The 23,736-nt window shown below is 39.5% G+C and overlaps 1 protein-coding gene across 8 annotated transcripts in view; it reads left to right on the plus strand.

Annotated features, from left to right (window-relative positions):
- The window catches only part of RABGAP1L (RAB GTPase activating protein 1 like), a 738,861-nt gene that overhangs the window by 540,440 nt on the left and 174,685 nt on the right, over positions 1 to 23,736 (plus strand). The window contains exon 1 of one of the 8 annotated variants that reach the window (XM_036918106.2): positions 21,880 to 22,560. The exons of the other annotated variants lie outside the window; for them this stretch is intronic. Within the exon in view, the coding sequence (XP_036774001.1) occupies positions 22,393 to 22,560 (168 nt within the window). The 5' untranslated portion in view covers positions 21,880 to 22,392. Of the gene's footprint in view, positions 1 to 21,879; positions 22,561 to 23,736 lie in introns of those variants that run through there. 8 annotated transcript variants of the gene reach the window in all.

Genomic DNA, 23,736 nt, shown 5'->3' on the forward strand with positions numbered 1-23,736 from the left:
GAGTACTTGGAAACTTACACAAAGATAATGAGGAGCTGTTTTTCCTTCATGGTGCTTCTCAGATTCAGGCCTGGCTCTGTTTCCACAGCAACCACACTGTTCGGGCTCTCATTTTCTCCCACTTGGCTTACTGCGAGAGCTTCATGACTTGTCTACCTTCAGTCTTCTTCCTTTCTTAAACCTCTCTGTCCTCTGCTACCAGATTAATCTTTCTAAAAAATGGTCTTCATTGTATCATTCACCTGTTTACTGCCCAGTATCAGCCTATCCCCTCACATCCCATTTTCATCACAATCTGGCTTCATATGTACCTTCTGGCCCCAAAAAAACCTGTTGGCTCCTGTCATGTGGACCTCTAATTGTCCTAGTTGTGGGTCTTGACTCTGCCATAAAGTCTGTAATGCCATTGAGGATAGAGATCACACCATGTGCTTGTTTTGTATTCCACCTAGCACCAGGCACAGCTCTGGGCTCAGGGCGTGTACATGGAGAACTGAGTATTTCCTCTTTCATCCTTTGCCCTGGGCTCATTTATTCCTCCCTGTCCTCACTGGATCTGCGGGCTGTTTCTGACTGTTCTGTGTTGTTATTTCCTTCTCCTTCCTAAAGTAGTTGACAGTTCTATAGTATGTATTGTATTATCCAAAGCTTGCAGGACACTTTAAAAACCAATATTAACATATCTTTATTTTTAAATATAGAAGCCTCTCTCTCCTTCATCAAAAACCACAGTGACTCAGCTACTTGCCATATCCACATGGTTTCTGCATTTCCTGTGGCCAGTCTTTATGGTGATTATAGATTAATAGTAGCCTTTTTGGAAGCATAACATTTGGTGTTAATCATGGCATTCTTACAGTTAACATGAAGTTGGAATATGATCTGTTTCTTTAATGTGTATAGACATGGGTTCAGAGGGAAGAAAAACTTGATAAAGGATATATTCTAAGATGCTCTTAAATTTCCTAATTTTTTTAATACCGCTATGATTTTTTAATTCAGTTTCTTTATTTATAAAATTGAGATAAAATAACTGCCTTGCCATAAGAACATACATACATACATATATATATATATATATAATAACTGAGAAGAAGAAAGACTGTAGGCTAAGCTTGCTCACCATCTGCTCTACAGGAATAACTAAATTCATTCTTCCACAAACCCACAAGATGCTCTGTTGTGGCCTTGAGGGGTCTCTTAGGGAGACCTAATGCAATAAATACAATACTACATCTATAAATGTCAAGGGGTCACTTTAGTTGACTCCTGGTTGCTAAAGAAAAGAGAGATTCAAAAGGCTTTGTGTCCTGTAAAATAATATCTCTTAAAGTAAAATGAATGAATGAAAGAAGTTAAGATTAGAATCTAATTTTATGTTTATATCGTTTTCTAATAACTTGTCACTAAAGAGTTTTATATGAAGCTCTTTCTCCTCTCCCCTGTGAGCCTGACCCTGATATTTTCTAGTTGGAGAGAGATAATACATAAGAAAGAAGTAAACAATTTCAAGTAATGATAAATGTCATGGAAGAAGTAATACAAGGGAATCTAATGTGTTACTGCCCTCCATGAGATAAGATGGTAAGAGATGGACTCTGTGAGCAAAATGACTTTGAGCTGAATGATGCAGTGGAGCCAGCCATGAGGATCAGGACAATAGGAAGTACAAAAGCCCTGATGTGGCGAAAGCTTTATATGTTCCAAACGGAAGGGAGGCCAGTTGTGACTGCAGCATAGTGAGCGAGTAAGCAAGATGTTGGGCGGGAGGAGATGTGGTCAGAGAGCTCGGCAGGGGCCCGATCAGTGGGGATATATAAGCAGTAGCAAAGCATTGGCATTTGGGTACAATGGGAAGCCAGTATACATTTTAAGCAGAGAGAAATTTGATCTATTTATGGTTTTAAAGCATTGTTTTGATTGAGGAATTCTGATATGCCAAACATGAGTTGAAGAGAGGTGAGAGTAGAAGCACTGAGTCTAGTTAAGACATTGTTTCAACAGGCCAGGCCCAAAATGATGGCAGTTTGGGCCCAGGTACTGACAGTAAAGATGGAAAAGAGAGCAGATCAAGATGATTTGTAGATCAGGCTGACAGACTCGAATATAACTTGGATTTGGAAAGCTAAGGGTAAGTGACAAAAGGATGTTGTAGAGATGGGGCATACTGATTTTTCAAAATATGAGCAAATCATTTATTATAGCAGTGATTGTTATGCATCATAATATAGGATTGAAATGAGATCGTGCATAGAAGTAGGTGGAACAGGGCCTACAAAAGGGACTCGTGAGTTTCATTTTCACCCCTCCTCAGCACATTTTTATTAGGAGTTTGTATTCTTACATTGCTATTTTTTTAGGTCACCACATTTCAAGCAAATGGTTAGAAAGCCCATAGGTGAGTATTGTATGAGACTCAGTCATTCATCAACTCAGTAATTGTTTCCTGAGCTCCTTCTGTATGTAGTCATTGTACAGGGTGCTTGGAACATACAAGTGAGTGAAGCAAATACAGTGGCTGCCCTTCAGGAACTTACTGTCTGGTAGGATAAATTATTTCCCTATCATATATTCTCTAGTTTCCCTAGTAAAATTCCCTACTTCCCTAATATAATTATACAACTAGTTAGTAAATTACCCCTGGAATAATTAAAAAGAATATCAAGACATACTATGAGAATGTCTCTTCACAACTGTTGTATTTTCCTGACTTTACCTCATTCATTCCCATACTTGCATATGACTACCAGTGATTCCAAGACCCATCCTTTGGCTTCAGATTCATATTTCCCATGGCCTATGGAACATCTCCTCAGATTCCTTCCTAATTCCATTCATCCTCTATCTTTTCCTGTTCTCAGTGCTTTCACTATTCGTTAATATCTTTACTGTCATCCCAGTTTACCAAGCTAGAAATGTGACAGACATTAATACCATTAGCAACTTCATCAGATTGCTATTTAAACCTCATTTTCTTAATGAAATGTGAGGCTCCAAGAGACTTTGAGACTTTCCTGAAGTCACATAGCTACTGGACATCAAATCTTGGTTTTAAACCCAGGTCTCTGACATCTCAGCTTTGTTCTTCCCATAACAACATTTTGAAGGGTTATTAAAATTTTTAAAGGAAAAATAATGGAAGAAAAGATTCCAGAAAGAGGGAAGAGCATTTAAAAAGGCTAAAAAATATTAAGGTACTAATATATGTAATTAGAGAAATGTTTATCCTTCCCCTAAAGAATTATCATATTTTATTCATTTCAAATGCTGAACCATTTCAACAAACAGTTATGGGAGAGCCACTGTGTGTCAAGTAACTGCCTCTGCTGAGTTTCTAGGACTAAGGAAGGATAATACTATCTAAGGAAGGATAATACTATCTTTAAGTGCCTTAGCAGGGGAAAGAGACCCCCTAAGCATTCATTTCACTGCAACTCTTTGAAGTACAAGCCTGCAAGTGCTATGAGAGAGACAGCAGGGGTAGAAAAAGGGCAAACAGGAGAGGCAGCTATTGAGGGATTGAGGGAGTGGCTCCTGCTGAATGTGATACCAGAGTTGAGTTTGACATATTAGGAAAAGGTAAGTGGATGCAAGGCGAAGCTCAGTTCAAGAAAAGGAGATGGCAAAGACAAAGGCTTGGAAGCGTGGAGTTACTGACATGCGTGGGGAACTTCAGGGAACTTAAGTACAGCAGTTGGTAGAAGCCCTAGCATGTCATACTAAGGGCTGATCTCAAATCAGAGATTTGATCTCAAATCAGGAATGAAGAAGAGGAATAGTTGTAAGAGATGTCAAGGAGGTTGAATCAACTAGAGTTAATAATAGGTTGTGGGTAGGGGAGGTGAAAAGACTCCAGGCTGGTGGCCATATGTCTGCTGGGGTAGTGAGGTAGATGAGGATACTGTTGGTCAGGACAGGAAATGGAAGCGGAGGAACTGTCCTGGGGAGGAAGTGGTGACTTTGGATGCTGAGCCTCAGTGACACGTCAGGCTGCATGTATCCGGGAAGGGGATGGTGTGCAGGGTGGGGGCTCTGGAGACAGCGCTCATCACATGATCGTGTGGTTCAGCAGTAATAAGATAGAAGAGTGTGCATAAGATCTCCAGAGCACAGATGCTGCTCTTTGCGCCTAAGTTTTTATTTTGTTGTTGTTTCTTGTCATTTCTTTTAGAACCCCAAATACATTATTTCTCAGTATATCCATCATGACATGACTATGCAAATCCAGCTGTTTTCTACTGGGCCAACTTGATTGGCTTCTCGGATCTGGCCTGTTTAACTCTACTTCCTTCTTTCTTTCAAATGTCTCAGATTATATTTTAAACACTGATGTATCAGTTTTGAAGTAATCAAAAGCTATAGTTGCAGTTACTACACGTTCTTGGGCGAGTCACTTAACTTTACTAAGCTCAGGTACATTCTATGTAAAAATGAGCATAATTGGGTGTTAAGATTAAATGCAATAATGCACACTCTAAGGGCTTTGCACAGTTCTTAGCCTTTGTAGATACTAAATAAATGGCAATTATTATTGTCCACAATTTTAGTCATTTAAATATTTATCAAGACTTATTTGTGATGCACATGTGACTGTGTTGGGCCTTGCTTGGAAATATGAGTATGAGATAGGTAAGGGAGCTCACCGAGCAGGAAGGACCCATGAGCATGTGTTCACTTGTGACTGTCATGGTGTGAGACCACCTGTGTCAGTGCTGAACTTACGCCAGAGCTGAACTCACAAGGGAGGTGGAGAGGAAGCAGATCGCCTCTGGGTAGGAATTCCTTTAACATTCCTCTCACCATTTTGCTACCTCTAAAATTCTGCTGCATCCATTTGAAGTCATAAGTTGTTGGTTGGGCAGCAGAGAAGGATATAGTATGGCCATACAATCCATTGCCATCTTTATTTCAAAATAGACTTGTCTATTAAAAAAAAAAATGTCCCATCTTGACATATTCATATTTGTGGAAACAAATTCACTTGCTAATACATGGACTGACCCATATAAATCCTCCACTGAAAATACTGTTTTTCACAGTGACAGTTGTTAAGCTACACTTAGTATTCTATGTAACATGGAGATGGCAGAGATAGCAAATTTAATACTGAACTGGAGATGGGCCGTGGGAAGAAGGCAGAGGCATTTCACAACTTACCAAGATGAAGACAGCACCTCATTATTTTTAATAGCAATGAGAAAATACACACACACATGTACATAAAAATAAAAAGTAAATTGCTGATCCAGCTTGAGAGAATCAAGGAATATTCTAGGTTCTTTATGTCATAATTTTAATCTGATCAAATTTTTAAAAATCAGGCCTCTGCTAACACTTATTTATACCTTCTGCGTAAGCTTCAAAATAAATAGGAGCCTTACATAAACTTCCTAGGGAAGGGGATGAATGAACTAAGATAGCATTCCATTTTCAAGCCTGCATCACTAACATGGCTTCAAGAAATCTGTTCTTACATAGAAATGCTGGCTAAGCTAAGGATGCAGCATCTCTACCTATTTGAAGAAGAGAGTGTTTTCTCAGTTAAAAATTGAGAAGGTGATGTAAATGGACTGAATGCACCAATCAAAAGACACAGAGTAATAGAATGGATAAAAAAGCAAGATCCATCCATATGCTGCTTACAAGAGACTCACCTCAAACCCAAAGACATGCACAGACTTAAAGTCAAGGGATGGAAAAAGATATTTCATGCAAACAACAGAGAGAAAAAAGCAGGTGTTGCAATACTAGTATCAGACAAAACAAACTTCAAAATAAAGAAAGTAACAAAAGATAAAGAAGGACATCACATAATGATAAAGGGCTCAGTCCAACAAGAGGATATAACCATTATAAATATATATGCACCCAATACAGGAGCATCAACATATGTGAAACAAATACTAACAGAACTAAAGGAGGAAATAGAATGCAATGCATTCATTCTGGGAGACTTCAACACACCACTCACTCCAAAGGACAGATCCATCAGACACAAAATAAATAAGGACACAGAGGCACTGAACAACACACTAGAACAGATGGACCTAATAGACATCTACAGAACTCTACATCCAAAAGCAACAGAATACACATTCTTCTCAAGTGCACATGGAACATTCTCCACAATAGACCACATACTAGGCCACAAAAAGAGCCTCAGTAAATTCCAAAAGATTGAAATCCTACCAACCAACTTTTCAGACCACAATGGCATAAAACTAGAAATAAACTGTACAAAGAAAGCAAAAAGGCTCACAAACACATGGAGACTTAACAACACGCTCCTAAATAATCAATGGATCAATCACCAAATCAAAATGGAGATCCAGCAATATATGGAAACAAATGACAACAACAACACAAAGCCCCAACTGCTGTGGGATACAGCAAAAGCAGTCTTAAGAGGAAAGTATATAGCAATCCAGGCATATTTAAAGAAGGAATAACAATCCCAAATGAATGGTCTAATGTCACAATTATCGAAATTGGAAAAAGAACAAATGAGGCCTAAGGTCAGCAGAAGGAGGGACATAATAAAGATCAGAGAAGAAATAAATAAAATTGAGAAGAATAAAACAATAGCAAAAATGAATGAAACCAAGAGCTGGTTCTTCGAGAAAATAAACAAAATAGATAAGCCTCTAGCCAGACTTATTAAGAGGAAAAGAGAGTCAACACAAATCAACAGAATCAGAAACGAGAAAGGAAAAATCACGACGGACCCCACAGAAATACAAAGAATTATTAGAGACTGCTATGAAAACCTATATGCTAACAAGCTGGGAAACCTAGGAGAAATGGACAACTTCCTAGAAAAATACAACCTTCCAAGACTGACCCAGAAAGAAACAGAAAATCTAAACAGACCAATTACCAGCAACGAAATTGAAGCGGTAATCAAAAAACTACCAAAGAACAAAACCCCCGGGCCAGATGGATTTACCTCGGAATTTTATCAGACATACAGAGAAGACATAATACCCATTCTCTTTAAAGTTTACCAAAAAATAGAAGAGGAGGGAATACTCCCAAACTCATTCTATGAAACCAACATCACCCTAATACCAAAACCAGACAAAGACCCCACCAAAAAAGAAAACTACAGACCAATATCACTGATGAACATAGATGCAAAAATACTCAACAAAATATTAGCAAACCGAATTCAAAAATACATCAAAAGGATCGTACACCATGACCAAGTGGAATTCATTCCAGGGATGCAAGGATGGTACAACATTCGAAAATCCATCAACATCATCCACCACATCAACAAAAAGAAAGACAAAAACCACATGATCATCTCCATAGATGCTGAAAAAGCATTCGATAAAATTCAACATCCATTCATGATAAAAACTCTCAACAAAATGGGTATAGAGGGCAAGTACCTCAACATAATAAAGGCCATATATGATAAACCCACAGCCAACATCATACTGAACAGTGAAAAGCTGAAAGCTTTTCCTCTGCGATCGGGAACAAGACAGGGATGCCCACTATCCCCACTGTTATTCAACATAGTACTGGAGGTCCTAGCCATGGCAATTAGACAAAACAAAGAAATACAAGGAATCCAGATTGGTAAAGAAGAAATTAAACTGTCACTATTTGCAGATGACATGATATTGTACATAAAAAACCCTAAAGACTCCACTCCAAAACTACTAGAACTGATATCGGAATACAGCAAAGTTGCAGGATACAAAATTAACACACAGAAATCTGTGGCTTTCCTATACACTAACAATGAACCAATAGAAAGAGAAATCAGGAAAACAATTCCATTCACAATTGCATCAAAAAGAATAAAATACCTAGGAATAAACCTAACCACGGAAGTGAAAGACCTATACCCTGAAAACTATAAGACACTCTTAAGAGAAATTAAGGAGGTCACTAACAAATGGAAACTCATCCCATGCTTGTGGCTAGGAAGAATTAATATTGTCAAAATGGCCATCCTGCCCAAAGCAATATACAGATTCGATGCAATCCCTATCAAATTACCAACAGCTTTCTTCAATGAACTGGAACAAATAGTTCAAAAATTCATATGTAAACACCAAAGACCCCGAATATCTAAAGCAATCCTGAGAAGGAAGAATAAAGTGGGGGGGATTTTACTCCCCAACTTCAAGCTCTACTACAAAGCCACAGTAATCAAGACAATTTGGTACTGGCACAAGAACAGAGCCACAGACCAATGGAACAGAATAGAGACTCCAAACATTAACCCAAACATATATGGTCAACTAGTATTCGATAAAGGAGCCATGGACATACAATGGGGAAATGACAGTCTCTTCAACAGATGGTGCTGGCAAAACTGGACAGCTACATGTAAGAGAATGAAACTGGATCACTGTCTAACGCCATACACAAAAGTACGAAATGGATCAAAGACTTGAATGTAAGTCATGAAACCATAAAACTCTTAGAAAAAAACATAGGCAAAAATCTCTTAGACATAAACATGAGTGACCTCTTCTTGAACATACCTCCCTGGGCAAGGGAAACAAATGCAAAAATGAACAAATGGGACTATATCAAGCTGAAAAGCTCCTGTACAGCAAAGGACACCATCAATAGAACGAAAAGGCATCCTACAGTATGGGAGAATATATTCGAAAATGACAGATCCGATAAAGGGTTAACATCCAAAATATATAAAGAGCTCACACACCTCAACAAACAAAAAGCAAATAATCCAATTAAAAAATGGGCAGAGGAGCTGAATAGACAGTTCTCTAAAGAAGAAATTCAGATGGCCAACAGACACATGAAAAGATGCTCCACATTGCTTGTCATCAGAGAAATGCAAATTAAAACCACAACGAGATATCATCTCACACCAATAAAGATCACTACCATCCAAAAGGCAAACAACAACAAATGTTGGCGAGGTTGTGGAGAAAGGGGAACCCTCCTACACTGCTGGTGGGAATGTAAATTAGTTCAACCATTATGGAAAGCAGTATGGAGGTTCCTCAAAATGCTCAAAATAGAAATACCATTTGACCCAGGAATTCCACTTCTAGGAATTTACCCTAAGAATGTAGCACTCCAGTTTTAAAAAGACAGATGCACCCCTATGTTTATCACTGCACTATTTACAATAGCCAAGATATGGAAGCAACCTAAATGTCCATCAGTAGATGATTGTATAAAGAAGATGTGGTACATATACACAATGGAATATTATGCAGCCCTAAGAAAAAACCAAATCCTACCATTCGCAACAACATGGATGGAGCTAGAGGGTATTATGCTCAGTGAAATAAGCCAGGCAGAGAAAGACAAGTACCAAATGATCTCACTCATATGTGGAGTATAAGAACAAAAGAAAACTGAAGGAACAAAACAGCAGCAGAAGCACAGAACCCAAGAATGGCCTAATAGTTACCAAAGGGAAAGGAACTGGGGAGAACGGGTGGGAAGGGAGGGATAATGGCGGGAAGAAAAGAAAGGGGGCATTACGATTAGCATGTATAGTGTTGGGGGGTCACGGGGAGGGCTGTGCAACACAGAGAACACAAGTAGTGATTCTACAGCATCTTACTATGTTGAAGGACAGTGACTGTGAACTTGGTGACAAGTAGTGATTTTACAGCATCTTACTATGTTGATGGACAGTGACTGTGAATGGGGATGTGGGGGGGACTTGGTGAAGTGGGGAGCCTAGTAAACTTAATGTCCTTAATGTAATTGTAGATTAATGATACCAAACAAAATTAAAAAATTGAGAAGGTGGCTGCACTTTATTATCACAAGAGTGTGTTTAGGAGTGACTCTTCTCAAGGCAGGCTTTTGGATGCCCCTGACTCAACTCAGGTCTCAGCATTTTAGATTCTTTCATGTCAGACAGTAGGCATAGGCTCCAGACCAATTCCATGTGGAATAAAATGATAAAGCACAGTCTTCCTAGTAATATTGGTTTTTAATGGGCTATGTTAATTGAAAGATGGCAAGTTACACAGGAAATGCTTGGTTCACTGCCTTGCATCTGGGCTCTGGGACCTTGACTTCCTGGCTGTGCCTCAGACAAGTTTTATGATCCAGACCCAGTTACTTCTCTACTACCTCGGTCTTTTCAATTGGATAAGCATGGGAGACTTCGATTTTTTTCTAGGGTCTAATAACATTGCATTGTTTAATGATTCTGTTACCATATCTAAAGGATTCTTTTCAGTGTGGGTTGTGTTTACTGAGGGACGCTGTCCAAAAAATGTCTCCTTGCGGTAGGAGGTAGGATTGTGAACAGTCTAGAACAGTCCAAAAACGAGCTTATCAGAGCCCCAGTTGGCAGAAGGGCTGGTTGACTTGGAGAAAAGCAAATTAAGACTGTTTTCAAATATTTTAATTAACATTTCTTGGAAAAAAGTATACTTATTCTGTCGTTATAAAATATATAACCCAATCCAGTGACTAGAGGTTTCAGATTTCTGACTTACCATCAATAGTCCTTTTTTTTATTATTAATTTTTATTTTGCTATCATTAATGTACAATTACATGAACAACATTATGTTTACTAGACTCCCCCTATTATCAAGTCCCCAACACATACCCCATTACAGTCACTGTCCGTCAGCTTAGTAAGATGCTATAGAATCACTACTCATCTTTTCTGTGTTATACCGCCTTCCCTGTGTTCTGGCCCCACATTATACGTGCTAATCGTAATGCCCCTTTTTCCCCCTTATCCCTCCCTTCCCACCAATCCTCCCCAATCCCTTTTCTTTTGGTAACTGTTAGTCCATTCTTGGGTTCTGTGAGTCTGCTGCTGTTTTGTTCCGTCAGTGTTTTCTTTGTTCTTATACTCCACCGATGAGTGAAATCATTTGATACTTGTCTTTCTCCACCTGGCTTATTTCACTGAGCATAATACCCTCTAGCTCCTGTGATGTTGTTGCAAATGGTAGGATTTGTTTTCTTCTTATGGCTGAATAATATTCCATTGTGTATATGTACCACATCTTCTTTATCCATTCATCTACTGATGGACACTTAGGTTGCTTCCATTTCTTGGCCATTGTAAATAGTGCTGCAATAAACATAGGGGTGCATATGTATTTTGCAAACTGGGCTCCTGAATTCTTAGGGTAAATTCCTAGGAGTGGAATTCCTTTCCTGGGTCAAATGGTATTTCTATTTTTAGTTTTTTGAGGAAACTCCATGCTGCTTTCCATAATGGTTGAACTATTTTACATTCCCACCAGCAGGGTAGGAGGATTCCCTTTTCTCCACATTCTCACCAACATTTGTTGTTGTTTGTCTTTTTGATGTTGGCCGTTCTTACTGGTGTGAGGTGATATCTCATTGTGGTTTTAATTTGCATTTCTCTGATGATTAGCGATGTGGAGCATTTATTCATGTGCCTGTTGGCCATCTGAGTTTCTTCTTTGGAGAAGTGTCTGTTTAACTACTCTGCCCATTTTTTAATTGACTTACTTGCTTTTTGTTTGTTGAGGTGCATGAGCTCTTTATATAAATTGGATGTGAACCCTTTATTGGATATGTCATTTATGAATATATTCTCCCATACTATAGAATGTCTTTTTGTTCTACTGATGGTGTCCTTTGGTATGCAGAAGCTTTTTAGTTCGATATAGTCCCAGTTATTCATTTTTGCTTTTGTTTCCCTTATCCAGGGAGATATGTTCAAGAAGTTGCTCATGTTTATGTCCAAGAGATTTTTGCCTATGCTTTTTCTAAGAGTTTTATGGTTTCATGACTTACATTCCAGTCTTTGATCCATTTTGAGTTTACTTTTGTGTATGGGGTTAGACAATAATCCAGTTTCATTCTCTTACATGTAGCTGTCCAGTTTTGCCAACACCAGCTGTTGAAGAGACTGTCATTTCCCCATTGTATGTCCATGGCTCCTTTATCATATATTAATTGGCCATATGTGCTTGGGTTTATATCTGGTCTCTCTAGTCTATTCCATTGGTCTATGGGTCTGTTCTTGTGCCAGTACCATATTGTCTTAATTACTGTGGCTTTGTAGTAAAGCTGGAAGTCTGGGAGCATAATGCCCCCTGCTTTATTCTTCCTTCTCAGGATTGCTTTGGCCATTTGGGGTCTTTTGTGGTTCCATATGAATTTTAGAACTATTTGCTGTTGTTTGTTGAAGAATGCTATTGGTATTCTGATAGGAATTGCATTGAATCTGTAGATTGCTTTAGGCAGGATGACCATTTTGACAATATTCATTCTTCCTATCCATGAGCACAGGATGTGTTTCCATTTATTGGTATCTTCTTTAATTTCTCTCATGAGTGTCTTGTAGTTTTCAGAGTATAGGTCTTTCACTTCCTTGGTTAGATTTATTCCTAGGTATGTTATTCTTTTTGATGAAAATGTGAATGGAGTTGTTTTCCTGATTTCTCTTTCTGCTAGTTCATCATTAGTGTATAGGAATACAACAGATTTCTGTGTATTAATTTTGTATCCCGCAACTTTGCTGTATTCAGATATTAGATCTAGTAGTTTTGTAGTGGAGTCTTTAGGGTTTTTTATACACATTTCATGTCATCTGTAGACAGGGATAGTTTGACTTCTTTCTTACCAATATGGATACCTTTTATTTATTTGTGTTCTCCAATTGCCGTGGCTAGGACCTCCAGTACTATGTTGAATAAAAGTGGGGAGAGTGGGCATCCTTGTCTTTTTCCTGATCTTTAAAGGAAAATCTTTCAGCTTCTCACTGTTAAGTATAATGTTGGTTGTGGGTTTGTCATATATGGCCTTTATTATGTTGAGGTACTTGCCCTCTATACCCATTTTGTTGAGAGTTTTTACCATGAATGGATGTTGAATTTTGTTGAATGCTTTTTCAGCATCTGTGGAGATGATCATGTGGTTTTTGTCCTTCGTTTTGTTGATGTGGTGGATGATGTTGATGGATTTTTGAATGTTGTAGCATACTTGGCTCCCTGGAATAAATCCCACTTGATCATGATGGATGATCTTTTTGATGTATTTTTGAATTCTGTTTGCTAATATTTCATTGAGTATTTTTGCATGTATGTTCATCAGGGATATTGGTCTGTAATTTTCCTTTTTTGTGGTGTCTTTGCCTGGTTTTGGTATTAGAGTGATGCTGGCCTCGTAGAATGGGTTTGGGAGTATTCCCTCCTCTTCTACTTTTTGGAAAACTTTAAGGAGGATGGGTATTAGGTCTTCACTAAATGTTTGATAAAATTCAGCAGTAAAACCATCTGTTCCAGGGGTTTTATTCTTAGGTAGTTTTTTGAATACCTGTTCAATTTTGTTGCTGGTAATTGGTCTGTTCAGATTTTCTGTTTCTTCCTGCGTCAGCCTTGGAAGGTTGTGTTTTTCTGGAAATTTGTCCATTTATTCTAGGTTATCCAGTTTGTTAGCATATAATTTTTCATAGTATTCTCTCATAATTCTTTGTGTTTCTCTGTTGTCTCTAGTGATTTTTCCTTTCTCATTTCTGATTCTGTTTATGTGTGTAAACTTTTTTTCTTTTAAGTCTGACTAGTGTTTACCTATTTTGTTTATTTTCTCAAAGCACCAGCTCCTGCTTTCATTGATTCTTTCTTTTGTTTTATTCTTCTTGATTTTATTTATTTCTACTCTAATCTTTATTATGTCCCTCCTTCTACTGACTTTGGGCCTCTTTTGTTCTTCCTTTTCTAGTTTCGTTAATTGTGAGTTTAGACTGTTCATATGGGATTGTTCTTCTTTCCTGAGGTAGGCCTGTATTGCAATATACTTCCCTCTTAGCACGGCCTTCACTGCACCCCACAGATTTTGTGGTATTGAATTATTGTTGTTATTTGTCTCCATATATTGCTTGATTTCTGTTTTTATTTGGTCATTGATCCATTGATTATTTAGGAGCATGTTATTAAGCCTCCATGTATTTGGCTTTTTCATTTTCTTTGTATAATTTATTTCTAGTTTCATACCTTTGTGATCTGAGAAGCTGGTTGGTACAATTTCAATCTTTTTGAATTTACTGAGGCTCTTTTTGTGGCCTAGTGTATGATCATTTCTTGAAAATGTTCCATGTGCACTTGAGAAGAATGTGTATCCTGTTGGTTTTGGATGAAGTGTTCTGTAGATGTCTGTTAGGTCCATCTGTTCTAATACGTTGTTCAGCGCCTCTGTCTCTTTATTTATTTTCTGTTTGGTTGATGTGTCCTTTGGAGTTGAGTGGTGTGTTGAAGTGTCCTGAAATGAAAACATTGCATTATATTTCCCACTTTTATTCTCTTAGTAATTGTTTCACATATGTAGGTGTTCCTGTGTTGGGTGCATAGATATTTATCATAGTTATATCCTCTTGTTGGACTGACCCCTTTATCATTATGTAATGTCCTTCTTTTTCTCTTGTTACTTTCTTTGTTTTGACGTCTAATTTGTGTGATACAAGTACTGCAACTCCTGCTTTCTTCTCCCTATTAGTTGCATGAAATATCTTTTTCCATCCCTTTACTTTCATTCTGTATATATCTTTGGGTTAGAAAAAGTGAGTTTCTTTTAGGCAGCTTATAGATGGGTCTTGTTTTTTTATCTATTCAGTGACTCTATGTCTTTTGATTGGTGTGTTCAGACTATTTACATTTAGGGTGATTTTTGATAGATATTTACTTATTGCCATTGCAAGCTTTAGTTTCATGATTACCACAGGTTCAAGGGTAATTCCCTTACTATGTAACAGTCTAACTTAACTCACTTCATATGCTATTACAAACACAACCTAAAGGTTCTTTTTTTCCTCCTTTTTCTTTCTCCTCCACTCTTTATGTTAGGTATCATATTCTGTACACTTTGTCTATCCCTGGATTGACTTTCGGGGTAGTTGATTTGATTTTGCGTGTGCTGAGTAGTTAATTGTTCTACTTTGCTGTGATTGTATTTCCCCTGGTGACAGCTATTTAACCTTGGGAATACTTCCATCTATAGCAGCCCCTCCAAAATGCAGTGTAGAGGTGGTTTGTGGGAGGTAAATTCTCTCAGCTTTTGCTTATCTGAAAACTGTTTAATCCCTCCTTCAAATTTCAATGATAACCTTGCTGGGTAGAGATTCTTGGTTCGAGTCCCTTCTGCTTCATTGCATTGAATATATCATGCTACTCCCTTCTGGCCTGGAAGGTTTCTGTTGAGAAATCTGATGGTAGCTTGATGGGTTTTCCTTTGTATGTGATCTTTTTTCTCTCTCTATCTGCTTTTAAAAGTCTGTCTTTATCTTTGATCTTTGTCATTTTAATTATTGTATGTCTTGATGTCTTCCTTGGTTCCCTTGTGTTGGGACATCTGTGCACCTCCATGGCTTGAGAGACTATCTACTTGCCCATATTGGGGAAGTTTTCAGCAATTACCTCCTCAATAACACTTTCTATACCTTTTTCTCTCCCTTCTTCTTCTGGTACCCCTATAATGTGGATATTGTTCCATTTGGATTGGTCATACAGTTCTCTCAATATTCTTTCATTCTTAGAGATCGTTTTTTCTCTCTGTGCCTCAGCTTCTTTTTATTCTTCTTCTCTAATTTCTATTCCATTTCCCGTCTCTTATACTACGTCTAATCTGCTTTGAAATCCCTCCATTGTATGTTTCATTTCAGATATGGAATTTCTTAATGATTGAATCTCCATTTTAAATTTGTCCCTGAGTTCTTGAATGTTTTTCTGTACCTCCATGAGCATGTTTATGATTTTTATTTTAAACTCTTTTTCAGTAAGATTGGTGAGTTCAGTTTCATTTGGCCCTTTTTCTGGAGTTTGTGAGATTTTGGTATGAACCAGGTTCCTCGATGTTTCATAATTCTCTGTGGTGCCCACTAGTGCCCAGAAGCTCTAGTCTCTGGAGCTGCTCAGCTCCTCAAGTGATGTTGGGTGTTGTAGAGGAGTGGCGCTGGTGCCTGGGGGGAGGAAAGGGCTTTTCCTGATTCCCAGCTGCAGTTGCTGTCTCCAGTATCAGAGCCAGTTGGTGGAGCACACAGGTATAAGCCTCTGTGCTTGGCGTCTGTTTTCTGTTTTAGGCATGGCGTCCCTCTGGCTGGCCTGATGCCAGCGCAGTGACTGCCAGTTTGCGAGCAGGTGCCGGCAGGCCAGGAGGAAGGTGCAGCAGGCTATGTGTCACAGCGGGGGGCCTTGGAGCTGAGTAGGTAGCCAGGGGGATGGAACGCCTGAAGCTCCTCAAAGTTCCCAACCTGCTGGGCAGAGTGCCCCCTGACAACCTTGTCCACCTATTCCTTCTCCCATGTAGCAAACTCCGTGCAAACCCCGCCCCTTCAGCAGCCCTCTCGCTGCTAGGAAGCCTCTCAGACCACCTGCTTTCCTTTGTCCCAGAACAGTCATATGTGTATCCCTGTCTTCCACAAATGGCCAGAATCTCTGTGTCTCAAGCACTCCCCCTGTCCCAGCTCCCCAACCCCATCAACCTCCAGAGCACCACACAATGTAGGTTTGTCCTCCAAAGCAGACCTCCAGGGCTGGATGTTCAGCAGTCCTAGGCTTCCATCCTGTCCCTGTTCCATTTCTCTTACTCCCGCTGTTTAGCTGGGGTGGGGGAAGGGCTTGGGTCCCACTGGATCAAGGCTTTCGTACGTTACCCTGTTTTGTGAGGTCTGCTCTGTTTGTGAGGTCTGTACGCAGTTTGGTGCAGCCTTCTTTTCTGTTGCTGTTTTAGGGATAGTTGTATGAACTATATTTTCACACTGTATCTGGTTTGGGAGGAATTCTCTGTCTCACCTCTCATGCTGCCATCTTGAATCTCCCATGAGTAGTCCTTTTTAAACAAATAAATGTCCAGTAATTGGCAGCCTTTTTGAATCATTGTCAAGATAAGTAAAGACAGAATGACCAATTCTTTAAGAGACTTTAGAAGTAGTTCCTACATTAATAAAGGCACCACATAGAATCTAATTGCAAGGATTGGTAATAAGGTAATAGCAATGACTTTTCAGAATGTTATTAAATTGTCTTTCATGGGGAAAAGCTCTTTTCAAAAACAAAACACAATAAAAAACTCCTTTAAGATGTTTATGCCTTAAATCTTCCAAGGCCAGAATATTCCAAAATAACTAAGTAAGTCTATTAGTATTTTATAGGCATCTTGTTTTCTCTGAATTCTTATTAACTTGTTACCTGAAGCACCCACCACAGTGTCAATTAATTGTATATTTTCTTTTATTTTGTACTCTTAATTCTTAAGTGTATGAGTTCCAACTACAAAATAATGATACTCATTTCCCTCTGATATAACTTGTATGTTCAGTCTTATTACATTTCACTTTAGCCTTTTATTCAAGTAGCTTGAATAATACATAAAATTAGAAACAGTTTCTGATAAATATTTCTACCTCCAGAACCACTGAGCAGAGTCAAGACTTGAATGGTGGAGTTTGAGTTGTGTGAGATTTTACAATGCCAGGATACCAATACTACACACTGTGTCATTGTTATTTGACCTGTTTGTTAGATCTTAGGAACTTGCCAAATTATTGAAGCCTCATCCTTTTAAAACTGTTCTATCAGACAGTTTTCAAAAAAGAAATAGCTATAGAATTCAGTTTTTGCAATTTTCCCTCTCTTAGTTGAGAAGAGCATGGATTATTTGCTACTTATTGTTAATGTGTCTAAACTTGAAGTGAACTGAAGAGGCAGTTGGTCTCACAGGAATGTCTTTTACCAGTGCTTGTCTATCGGTCTTTCTAGTGTTAATACAGCTATAGAGTCTTTTTTATCTTTCTAGACCCTAACCCAGATGAACACAATACATTTTTAGACTTACTGTCTTTTGGGTGACTTCCTGGAAAGAATGAAGGAAATTACTAGTTACCTAGCACCTACTCTGTGCTAGGCACTATGAGAGATTCCTTTGTATGCATTAATTGTTACATTTTCAGAACAGCTTGGCTAGGTAGGTGATATTGCCATTTAACAGAAGCTCTGAGATTATATTATTAGCTATGTAATACAGCTAGTAAATGTGACTGAAAGATAATGTAATTACTAGCTCCTAAAGACATGTTTAATCTCATTACTTTCAGATTTAGGTTCAAGCCAGTCCCACTAGTATAAGCCTGATTCTGTTTGCATCCTCTGTGGACAACAAAGACATGACTAGAACACATGGTGTGTTCCTCCTTTAATGGTGTCTACATCCCTCTTTATCTTTGTGTTTGAATGCCTCCCTGATTTTAAGCTCCTGTGGGTTGAAAAGTGTTTCCTTGTTCACCTTTAAGACCCCTGAAGTAACTACTTAACATGTTTCTTTGCATTCCGTGTTCTTAATTAAAGTTCCGTAACCTAAGTCATATGTGCTTTTCGTTTTACAGTGGAAGTCTGTTTGCGTTCTGCATGTCCCCCAGTCATGCGCAGTGGAATAGCTCAGGAAGAGCACTCAAGCACAGGCTGTAACTGGGCGTCACCGCCATCCACCTGCTTCCAGCACACGGGAGTGAGGCTTCTGTTCTGTGGATCATGGCTTTGGGACCACTGCCTGGTCCTCTTTACTTTTCTCTCACTCTGTCTCAGCGGATGATTCATCCAGATTTCCCATATTATCTTCAACTTGCTGTTGAGCTTCCTTTACATAATTTTTCTTTTAATTTCCTTTATGATAGTATAAGGAAATTTGAAAAATCATGTATTATTAACTGATTAGTTCAGAAAAGTTTCTTTTCTATCATTAGTTTCGTTTTTGGACACTTTATAACTCAAAAATGTATTTCTCAAAAGTGTACAATATTTATTGCTGAATCTCATCAACAGTCAGTAAATTATTTGGGGAGTTGGGAAGGAAGAAGGAGAAATGCCCACTGGGATGAGTCACTCCTCTAGGGCTTCAAAAATCCCTGGAATCCATTCTTCCATTCATGAAGTGATGTTCTAAAAGGAATTTTACATGATATTGATCAATAGCCTGTTCTCAAAGTACAACCTGAAACCAGGACCTGGGTTGAAAATTATGGATATTTTAAAAGCAAGGATGACACTTTTGTTGGCTTGTTTCTGTGGCTGTGTATAAAGGGTCTGCTATCCTCCATGAGGTGGGCTTGGCTTGGCTGATGTTCCCATATGTGCAGAACTGAGTAAGTAGGTCTCTGAGACGTCTACTTTCTTTTGATGAAAGGGAGATGGGAGGATGGGGATGGACATGACAGCCTGGGGTGAGTTCAGTCCTATGCTGGTTGTGGCTTGGGGTGCAGGGAGATGTGGCAGCTCCGTGTTATTGTTTCCAGGCAGGGATGCCTGCTGGGCTTGGAGGGCCTTCAGTACCACATCTTCCCATTGGGCACTTGCTGTCTCCATCTTTTTTGTGCATTACTCCAGGTCCGCACATCTGGGTCCGTGGCAGTGGAGCTGTAGTTGTTCTGTGCTGTAGCTGTCTCCTCATCTGCATCCTCCCTCTCTAATGCTGGATCAGGAGTGAAGCACTAGGCCTGGATGTCAGCGGCTATGACTTTTCATCCCCCAGTGGTGCCAGCTCCACCCTCCTTTCAGGATCTTGGTCCAGCGGCTGCTGGGAGTGGTCAGCTGGGCCTGCCCCCTTTTCCTCCGCTGGTCCTCAGGCCCCTCCCTGCTCTGATCCCCAGAGCCTTCCGTAGGGCCCTGGGAGGCCCCAGTTCCCCATACTGATTGGGGAAGATGTGTCTGGAGCCATGCTGCCTCCCCCTAAAACCACTATTACCATCCTGGCAGGGGCCACTCAGGGCCCAAGGCTGAATCTGCACCTTCACGTCAAGAATAATGCACTTTGGGGGAGAAGGATGATGGAGAGATTGGGAAAACTGAAATAATGACCGCTTGTTTGTCACACCTTTTACACAGCATTTTGTTAAATGTGCCTGAATGTCTTAAGGTAACTTGGTTTGCTTATTAAAATACCATGTTTTAATTGTAACATTTAATATTTAGTACATGTATTATTAATTTCTTTCATAAGTATCAGAGCTAAACCATAGTATTAACTTATTTTGTGAGCATCAGAGCTAAACCATACAATTCCGTAGTCCTTTGATTAATTTTTACTTCTTTTTACTAGACTCCTTTTGGGCAAGAAATTCTTTGTTTATAGTTTATATAAGGAAAAATAAATGCTTCTATCAGTGTTCTTTGGGACCAAGTCAGTAGGATGGTAACATCTCCCATATAGTTTAAAAAAAAAATCAGTCAGAAAAAAAATTCTGTAAGCAAAGAATCACTGAATTCTTCCTTCCTTTGTAAGTCAAAATGTCCTCTTGCTCCTAAATGTGAAGCTTCTGTGCCAGTGCCTTTCCCACTCACATAGCATCAGCACAGCCCTCAGGCAGTATCTCATGCAGAACTCCTGTATGTAAACAAGATAAAAATGGAGCTGTTCCCTGGGAGGGGTGTTTGTGTGTAGGGGTGAGGCATGGAAGGCCCAGAACCTCTGCCCTATTCCTTACAGTCTCCCCGTCCAGCTGAACGAGTCCTCAGCCCCCACCCTGGGTAGCTCATCAGACATTTCCTCCAAAACCTTAGGGATCTGCAATGTATATATTGTATATGTCATACTCTAATGGTTTTGATCATAATACATTAAAATCTTTGTATGTTTTTTTAAGAACTCAGTTCTGGAAGAAACAAAAGGCTTGACAAAATATATAAATATGTTCAAATATTTTGCTAATTACTTCTTTAAATGTTTTACCAAAAAAAAATTTTTTTTGTTTTCTTGAGGTTTTGTTAAGGGAGGCAGTATTTCCCTTTAACCTCAATTCCATAATTAATCTGTTTCTTTAACCAGGATCACAGAGAGATGCTGAGAAATACGTTTCTATTGTGTTACTTGCAGAGCTCCATTAACTGATTTGTCAGAGTAGGGAACTAAGACCCAGGAGGAAGTTGCTCTGGCTCTCTGAGCCCCATTCCTCATTGTACTGTGCTGCAGCTCACATGGAGAAGCTGGTCTGGTGTTCATGAGACCAGCTGCATGCAGAACTGTAGCACCAAGATCCTGAATACAGATTAGTTAATTGTTAGGATGAAGTTAAGAAACTGTCCTAAAGGTGATTTTGCTTATTTGGCTGCAATTAATTATTCTTATCAAGAAAATTAGTATAATACTGTAATACTAAGATTATAAAGTTTCAAACTATGGAAAATTCTGTTATATTAGTACTAGAGAAGGATTAGTTTGGCTATGTAGCTTCAGAAAATTATTTCTTGCTTTGAGAATCTCAACTTTAGTGGTTCCTTTTATGTATACTTTTATTATTATGTTGTAAGTTTTTATGTTTTATCATATTATATGTTTATAAAAATCAGCCTTTTAATTGTGAGTAGCCTTCCCAGAACACTGAAATACTTCCGCACATCCTGGCATTGCAAAAAGTCATTATTCTTGCATAAACACTTCAAGTTGAGGGTGTGTCATTTCTCTGATGCTCATCAGTTCTTGCTTTTCTGTCCATATGCTATGATTTTTGCCCTGAACCTTCTCTGCAGAGATTTCAGTAACCTAACAAGGATTGGTGCATCCTGCTTTAAATACGCAGTATAAAATCAGACTTTCATCTTTTATCATTAGAAAGCAGGAGTGGATAAAGGTCAGCCTTTTAGCTGGCAGGCTGTCTGATTTTTCTGTGAGCATCACATGTTATGAAAGGCTAGTTCTTCTGTCTTTGGGTCTAGGATTCAACAACATAAGCTGTCAGACTAACACTGATTGAAGGTGGACTGTGAGGGGGAAGCACAGCTGTCCAACGGCTGCCATTGGCTTCCTATTACAGCATTCTCCCCTGAGACACCCTCTGCATGCTCATTCACCTACCCCCGCCTCTCCCTCCCCTCCCTTCCCTGCCCCTTCATTACTGATTCCCTTCGTGAGAGGCAGTCGTGTAGGCGGCGGCGGCGGCGGCGGCGGCAGCTTGTCACGAATCAAGGATTGCAATGAGCTCATCCTTTTCTCCTTGCAGCTTCACAACTGCCCTGGCTTCCTGGCTACTGCTGCTGTCGGCTCATACACACGGACACACACACACACACACGGACACTCTCACACATATGCTCAGCACGCGCACACGCACACGCGCGCGCACACACACATGCTAGACCCTTCTAAGCAGCCTATGCATCTGTACACATGTACCTGAACTCTCCTGCATCACTCTTGGCCATCCTTTTGCCTCTGATCGTTTTTGCTGTTCTTTATTTAGATCAGTATTTGATTTCATTTTCCTGTCTACTTGGGGGCTCGTGCACAGTGGATAATTTAGCCAAAATGTTTTTTTTGTGGAGACATTAGCTGACAATTCCCAGCACAGACTGGCTCGTGCGTGCTCCCGGGGAGACCTAAGCCAGGCTCCCCTCTCACTGCAGTTCTTAACATTGTGGATCAGAGATCCAGCTTTCTCATTCTGGATACCTACTTACTGCTCATGGAAGAAGGGGTGCCCTGCCCAGCCCCAGCTGCTAAGCTCACACCTCCTGTCAAAAAGTCCCAGGACATGCACGACGAGAGGAGCAAGCTGGTGAATGAGTATGCCTGTCGCGTGCTGGAACTTCTGGGGATGGGGCATCGTCTGTTTGTGCCTCGACTTCTGGCGGTGAGACTGTTTTTCATTGAACTTCATTTTGTAGGGAATGTGCCTCCATCTGTGAAAATTCCTTGTATCCCTGGAAGAGCTTGCAATCTCCTGTTTTCATCTCCTCCCCACTCTACCAAGAAGGAAGTGCTGAGTGGCCACTGCACTGGGGCTCTGAGCCCGGTTCATGCCACTCCTTAATTGGCTGGAGGAGATAGGGCTCTCTTCTAAGAGCCCAGGGCTACGTTAGTGGCCTTCTCCTTGTGGCAGCAAAAAGGGGGAAATAAAGGTGGGGGGTGTTTCTGGCTGACTGGGCTTAGTAATGAAGCAGAATACTCAAGTGCTTGATGTAGGTTTTCTGTTATTTATGTCTCCAAAGGGTTAAATTTTACAACAGACACTATTGCTACTTATCTGGACTACTTGTGGTTTGCTTTCTAACCTCTCCATTTGAGCTCCTATTTAATAGGGGTCTTTTTTGTAGGGAATTTTATCCCCTAAAAATCCTTGGTTAGGCAATTGGAAATTGCTCTCCTGGGATGTTTGAACTGTGTAGCTATGGAACGGCTTAAAGCTGTTGGCTCTGTGCTGTGAATCTGGGAATTCTGGCTTGCTTGCTTTTTGATTTCCTGAGCAAGAGAGAAAACACCCTTCCTCACTTCCTACCAAGAGTTAAAATTAAATACCCACAATCACTGGTGCAGGGTTTCTTTTTAGTGGTTTGAAAACTATACCTAGCAACTGTTCTATAATGTAATTGGTCTGCAGTAGTCCTATACCATTATTTGGTGATCGAACAAGAATAATATAGCTTTGTCCATCTTATACAATAGAGTTTAATACCATTCTAGACTGTTCCTTCATTGTGGTTCTCTCACATTTGAGTCTCTTCAAAAGTACAATATTGACTGAATTTAACTTTTCTTCCACGTCTCTCTCCACTACAGTTCATCTCTGTTTATACTTACCTTTACAATTATAATTCAGTCTTCTTGATGTATTTGCATTTAAATATAGTCTCTCCTGTATAATCATAACAGACACATTAGGTAGCCATATACATAAGAGACTTCCCACCCTGAAGCTAGTCTGTTTATCATTGCAAGAGTAGGTTAGATGCCATAACCAGCATGCAGTTATAAGAGGAGAGTGGGATTTTTGAGAAACACAGTTCCTTTGTCACTTAAGGAAGACATA

The sequence above is a fragment of the Manis pentadactyla genome, chromosome 9 (genome assembly GCF_030020395.1).
Source record: "Manis pentadactyla isolate mManPen7 chromosome 9, mManPen7.hap1, whole genome shotgun sequence".
NCBI lineage: Eukaryota > Metazoa > Chordata > Mammalia > Pholidota > Manidae > Manis > Manis pentadactyla.